The sequence below is a fragment of the Cucurbita pepo genome, chromosome LG07, assembly GCF_002806865.2.
Source record: "Cucurbita pepo subsp. pepo cultivar mu-cu-16 chromosome LG07, ASM280686v2, whole genome shotgun sequence".
Lineage (NCBI taxonomy): Eukaryota > Viridiplantae > Streptophyta > Magnoliopsida > Cucurbitales > Cucurbitaceae > Cucurbita > Cucurbita pepo.
Window position 1 is genome coordinate 8,954,635 of NC_036644.1, and position 6,749 is coordinate 8,961,383.

General features: G+C 40.8%; 1 protein-coding gene across 1 annotated transcript; it reads right to left on the bottom strand.

Moving 5' to 3' along the window:
* Positions 1–993: 993 nt before the first annotated feature.
* LOC111799017 lies at positions 994–5,623 on the bottom strand. Its single transcript, XM_023682396.1, has 9 exons — positions 5,226–5,623; positions 4,946–5,136; positions 3,864–4,045; positions 3,489–3,773; positions 3,360–3,418; positions 3,235–3,271; positions 3,078–3,149; positions 1,968–2,295; positions 994–1,349 (listed from the first exon to the last, which is right to left on the bottom strand). Exons 1-9 carry the CDS (start codon positions 5,365–5,367, stop codon positions 996–998), a joined length of 1,650 nt encoding a protein of 549 aa, XP_023538164.1. The 5' UTR covers positions 5,368–5,623; the 3' UTR covers positions 994–995.
* Positions 5,624–6,749: the final 1,126 nt, after the last annotated feature.

Consider the following 6,749-nt stretch of genomic DNA (forward strand, 5'->3'; position numbering starts at 1 on the left):
ACTTTTTTTTTTTTTTTTTTGTAATAGCTCAAGATATTGTTTGTTTTGGCCCGTTACATATCATCGTTAGCTTCACTGTTTTAAAATGTGTCTATTAGGGAGAGGTTTCTATACCTTTATAAGGATTATTTTGTTCTCCTTTCCAACCGACGTGGGATCTCACAATTCACCCCCTTTCAGGTCCAGCATACTCGCTTGCACAGTTTCTACACCATAATAAGGACTGCATCCGCCTTCCTTTGAGACCAACGTCCTTGCTGAAACACTTTCCACACCCTTGTAAGTAATGCATCCATCCCCTTTGAGGTCTAGCATCCTCGCTCACATAGTTTCCACACCCTTGTAAGGAATGCATCACCCTCTTTGGGACCCAATGTCCTCGCTAGCACAATTTCCACACCCTTATAAGTAATACATCTACTCCTTTGGGGCCCAACGTCTTCATTGGCACAGTTTCCCCACTCTTATAAGGAATGCATCTACCCCCTTTGGGCCCAACGTCCTCGTTGGTACAATTTCAACACCCTTATAAGGAATGCATCCACCCCGTTTGGAGCCCAATGTTCTGATTGACACACCGACCGATGTCTAGCTCTAATACGATTTTGTAATGGCCCAAGCTCTAAACTGTTATGTATCGCCCATCAATCTCACGATTTTAAAACATGTCTATTAGGAAGAGGTTTCTACACTTTTATAAGGAATGCTTCGTTCTCCTCTCCAACCGACATGTGAGATCTCACATTTTTCCACCCAAATTCTAAATATGTTTGTGAATCCCGACCCTATACTCTTCCTTTAAAATAGGTAAAGCTTCAAAAATTTGTTCATTAAGAGACAGAAGGCCACCATTAAAATCACATCAAGTCATCAAATAGATGAAACTCGTCAGCTCTGATATCATTAAATAATGTACATTGAAATGAAAACACTCAACAGTGTTTAATATAATACATATGGGATTGAACGAAACTGACCGATAAATCAGTCGATATCTAGCTGCGAGTTCGTGCAATAAATTGCTTAGTATAGACTCGATGTCGTCGCTCTCTTGCATATATAATCCAGAAGATCAGGGAGAGCATGACAGAACCAGACATCATAAGCAACCCAACGTATGTCAATTCCATGAACAGTCGGAGGCCAGGGCAATGATTTTTACTGATGTCCATAAACACTTGACGAACAAATGTACAATCTACGAGGTCCACAAAGAACGGTCCAAACCGATACAAACCATAACTCACGCTTGCTGCAGATGTCATTTGGTTGTACAATGTTGGGGTCAACCGGCCAGTTGTGGCGCAAATGTCATTGCCTGAAACTTGACAAGTGAAATCCCCCCAAACCTGCAAGCAACAATCCGAGATCCCGTTGAGTTATTCGAACAAAAATGCGTCGCTTTTGTGATGTCCCACATTGGTTAGGGAGGAGAACAAAACACATATGAAAACCTTCCCCTAGCAGACACGTTTTAAAACTTTGAGGGGAAGCCCGAAAAGGAAAGCCCAAAGAGGACAATATCTGCTAGGCGGTGGATCTGGGCCGTTACAAATGGTATCAGAGCCAGACACCGGACTATGTGCCAGCGAGGAGGCTGCTGTTCCCCAAAGGGGGTAGACACGAGACGGTGTGCCAGTAAAGACGCTGGGCCCAAAGGGGGTGGATTTGGCGGGGGTCCCACATCGATGGAAGAGTGCCAGCGAGAACGCTGGGCCCCGAAGGGGGTGGATTGTGATATCTCACATTACTTGGGGAGGAGAACAAAACCCCCTTTATAAGGGTATGGAAACCTTCCCCTAGCAGATGCGTTTTAAAGCCTTGAGGGGAAGCCCGAAAGAGAAAGCCCAAAAGGACAATATCACCTAGCGGTGGATCTGGGACGTTATAGTTTTTGACGTCGTCGTCGTAAGTGTTTCAAAAGCTACCTTGTTTTAGCTATAGCTTTAACATAGAAGATTCTTTACCTTGGGAGCTTTGCTCGGTTCTACTTCATTAGCCGAGCAGTTTCGGTCGGTGAGATCGGAATTGAACGGAACGCAAAGGGGTGGCACCGACGGGCCAGATTGGTTATAGTTCATAGGGGGCTTGACATCTGGAGGAGGGTTGGCATTTGCGAGTGTGTTGATCACTCCATTGACCAATCTGACGAGCTGGTAGTTCACATTCATGGTTACAGTCTGAATTTCTTTGGCAGTGGCCTTTTCGACACAAGGAAGAATCTCATCTAATGCTGTGTGGGCTGTGGGATTCTGCAGCCAATCTTCCATCGCAACACACGTATCTCCAATCACACTAATGCATACAAGGAAAAGAACATGATCAATTCAGACAGCTGACAGAGACAACATTCAACAAAATAAGAACATTTCACCATTGAATCCAAACTCCATTTAACTACCTATCATATTGAATATCCTACGAGTTACGAGGATGAGTATATTGTATGTTGAGGATTGTTGGAAGAGGAGTCCCACATCGGCTGATTGAGGGGTTGATCATGAATTTATAAGTAAAGAATACATCTCCATAGGTATGAGATAGGGAAACCAAAAGCAATGCGACGAGAGCTTATGCTCAAAGTGGACAATATCATGTCATTGTGGATGTTCGTAATTCCTAACATGGTATCAGGGTCATGCCCTTAACTTAGCTATATAAATAGAATCCTCAGATGTCGAATAAAGAAGTTGTGAGGCTCGAAAATGTAGTCAAAAGTGTCAAACAAATGGTGTATTTTATTAGAGGGCTCTAGAGAAGGAGTCGAGCCTCGATTAAAGAGAGATTGTTCGAGGGCTCCATAGGCCTCATGGGAGACTCTATGGTGCACTTTGTTCAAGGGGAGAATTGTTGGGAGAGGAGTCTCACATCGACTAATTGAGGGGTTGATCATGGATTTATAAGTAAGGAATACATCTCCATTGGTACAAGGCCTTTTGGAGAAACCAAAAGCAAAGCGATGAAAGGTTATGCTCAAAGTGGACAATATCATACCATTGTGAAGGTTCGTGATTCCTAACACTGTAATCTTTCAACATAAATCATTTCGATTAAAAAAACATCATGGAGATTCTTACTTATTTAGAAGAAGAGAAACCGCGCACAGAACGAACGTGACCGTAACAAGAATCCAGCCAAGGATTGCCAAGCTACAGCCATTAACAATGAAAGTGCTCAATAGATTACAATATGTTATGATCAACCAAGAAAATGGAACAGTTGATATATACTTACCTGTATACAATACACTGCAATCCCAAAATGGAACATACTGAATCATGTAGAGAAAGGATTGAACAAAGGTTCCAATTATGATCAGCTCACATAAGTCATAAAGCCACAGAAATAGAAACACTTACAGAATCCAACAAATGCCAATGCGAGCATAACAACAGCAACACAAATGAGCATGATTCGCCTGCAATGAACGGATATCGGTTAGTCGGAGCACGGAAAGCACTGGAATTTGATACAAGAGTTATACTTACGTTGTATCCAAGACTTTCTGTATGCTGTTAGAGCTAGCAGCAGTTGTATTGGTAAGAACGGAAGAAACAGAACTGATAGTTGAGTCCATGTCGTCAATTCCTTCCTGGATGTCTTCAGGCAGAACTATGGAATTGACTCCAATGGATTTTGCTGCAGAAAGGTGAACGGACACATCCTCGAGATTTTCAGCTATGAAATCTGCCTGATGTACTAGATAGTCCAACGTGCTTGATATATGGAAATGAAACTGGCCTTGACCAACGTAGAACACTATGCATCCGAGACTGATTCAAAGAACAAAAACGAATATAGATATCTTCATAGAGGCAGATTAAAAGATTTAGACAGCAGTTTGGAGGGAAAGAGATGTTTACGTTACTGGGATGGTCAAGAATACGAGGAACGCAAGGGAGAAGGCATAGGCTGTTCGAGAATAGCCATAAGGCTCCCTCGGACAACAGCAACGACAAAGACAGATGATCAACAAGCATATCGCAAAGAGCATGAACCAGGCAATAGCAGTGGCAAATAAGGGAGCAGCAGTAAGACCAACAGACTGCATCAGATTGAAACAGGACAGAAAGCTTCATGGTTAACATAATATTGTCAAAGGACTTGAGAAGTAATGAAGATGGGACCCAAAAACAGGAACCCATGTTCATATTTAGCTTTAGTTAACAACCAAACCGAGCTAAACCAAATTAGCCAAAGAATTAAACTTCAACAGATCGTATTTCAGATTGAGGATGGTTGGGAGGGAGTCCCACATTGGCTAATTAAGTGGATAATCATGGATTTATAAGTAAGGAATACGTTAACATTGGTATGAGTCCTTTTGGAGAAATGAAAACATTGGCTAATTAAGTGGATAATCATGGATTTATAAGTAAGGAATACGTTAACATTGGTATGAGTCCTTTTGGAGAAATGAAAAGCAAAACCATGAGAGCTTATGCTCAAAGTGGACAATATCATATCATTGTGGAGAGTCATAGTTCTTAACATGGTATTAGAGCTATGCCCTTGACTTAGCCATGTCAATAAAATCCTCTAATATCAAACAAAGATGTTGCGAGCCTCGAAGGTATAGTCAAAATTGACCCAAATGTTGAACAAAGGGTGTACTTTGTTTGAGGGCTTTAGAGAAAGAAGTCGAGCCTCAATTAAGGGGAGGTCGTTCGAGGGCTACATAAATCTCAGGAGATGCTCTATGATATACTTTGTTCGAGGGAGGATTGTTGGGAGGGAGTCGTCCCACATTGGCTAATTAAGTAGATGATCATGGATTTATAAGGAAGGAATACGTTTTCATTAGTACGAGGCCTTTTGAAGAAACCGAAAGAAAAATCATGAGAGTTTATGTTCAAAGTTATATCATACCATCGTAGAGAGCCGTGTTCCTAACATATTACATATCCATTGCAACTTATAGAAACCATTGAGATAATGAACTTACAGCCCAATAATGTTTGTTGCCGATATTCCATCCACCCGTATATGGTTTAAAATTTGCAAGGGGGTCTGTCCTGTTAGTTCTTTCCCTCGCCAAAATCAGAGACGAGTTCGCAGCAGGGTTCTGTTCCGCAAGGCTTCTCCGACTCCTCCATGGCTCCGAGACCTTAAAAACCTCTACCCCACCAGAGTTCTCTGCATTAAAACAAAACCCAGATAAGAAAATCCTCAGATTAAACAACATTGGAGTTTTTTTTTTCACAAAAAATATGAAAGATGAGTACCGGAGATGGGAATGGCGGTGATGGAAGAATGGGAGAAGAGGGAAAGAGAGAGAAGAAGAAGGGAGATAAGGGAGGCGGGTCGGAGGAAGAACATGGTGGGAATGTTCTTCAATTCAGAATGGTTTCTCTCTCGATTTGGCATTTCATCATACAGTTGGGGATGTTAAATAAAACAAAGGAATTACAAATTTGGGGCAGAGGAACAAACAATGGACAAATTTGGGGTGTTTTGTCCAGCAGGAAATTCCTGTACAATGATCTTCATTTTTCCTTTTTCTAAAATCATCCCTCGCTGGCCTTCTTCCCTTCCTTCCAATTCCTTCGGCGATCATTATCCCTTCCCTTTCCCACTTTCTGGGAAAATCTCCTAATTTTCTCGAGAAAATTTCCAGTTCCCCCCTTAAATGTACAACCCTAACCATCCCGCATCGTACGAATCGGACCGAATGGCAACTATTATAAAGATTAAAAGAAACGAAAATCCAAAACGAAAATTACCGCGGTTTTAGGGATTTCGGGAGAAAAAAATGGGTTCGTGTTGGCGATTGGCGAGAACGACCCATGAAGAAGTTGCCGGCGATTAACGTGGATGAAAGATAACACGAAAAAGAAAAGACGGCGGTGGTGGCGGCGGCGGCGATAGAAACGGGCAGCGTCCACTCCATTTAGTGAAATCTCTCTCTTTTACAAAGTTTCTTCACAGTTTGTTCCCGCCATTTTCCTTTGTTAGTTGGCCCCTTTTTTTTTTTTTTTATCTAAATAATTTTTTAACACAAAATCAGCTCAAGCCCACTGTTAGTAGATATTATTCACTTTGGCCCGTTACGTATTATCATCAGTCTCACGGTTTTAATACACATCTAGTAAGGAGAGGTTTTCACACCCGTTCCCCTCTCTAAAGGGGTGGATTGTGAAATCTCACATCAGTTGGAGAAGATAACGAAACATTCCTTAAAGTATATGAAAACCTCTCCCGAATAGACGCGTTTTAAAATCTTGAAGGAAATCTCGAAAGTGAAAGTCCAAAGAGAACAATATCTGCTAGCGGTGGGTTTGGGCTATTACATACACCGACCTACACCTACTTTTCGTTATTTGCAAAAGGCCCATGTTTCTGTTTTATAGTTTTCGAAAACCCTAAATTTTAAATTTTGACTTCCTTTCTACCCAAAAATCTTCGTAAACTCGTGTTATTAAATATAGCACTCGAAACCAATGTCGTACGTTATATCAATAAACATCTTATAACGACGTTATGGTAAAAAAAAATTAATATCGTAGGGACTAAATTGCAATAAAACATAATCCTTATGCCAAAATAGTAATTTAACCAAATTTATGGTCTAATTAAGTGCAATATTTTTATTGTTTTATTATCATTAAATTAGATGTATTAAAAAATGTTTTTAAGTACGGATTTGACCAGTCAAATCATGGGTTTAAATTCCTTGTTTAATACATTTTAAGTCAAAGATGACAGTTTAATCTTAGTTTATTCATTACAATATTGTTTTGTTCATACAA

What these genes read in the sequence shown, in the direction of transcription:
- LOC111799017 (XM_023682396.1), bottom strand. Translation starts at nt 5,367, where the DNA reads ATGCCAAATCGAGAGAGAAACCATTCTGAATTGAAGAACATTCCCACC. An exon ending in GCAACAAACATTATTGGGCT is followed by an intron (nt 4,046 to 4,945) that starts GTAAGTTCATTA and finishes AATCTGATGCAG; the next exon opens with TCTGTTGGTCTTACTGCTGC. An exon ending in GTTTCTCTTCTTCTAAATAA is followed by an intron (nt 2,296 to 3,077) that starts GTAAGAATCTCC and finishes TGTATGCATTAG; the next exon opens with TGTGATTGGAGATACGTGTG.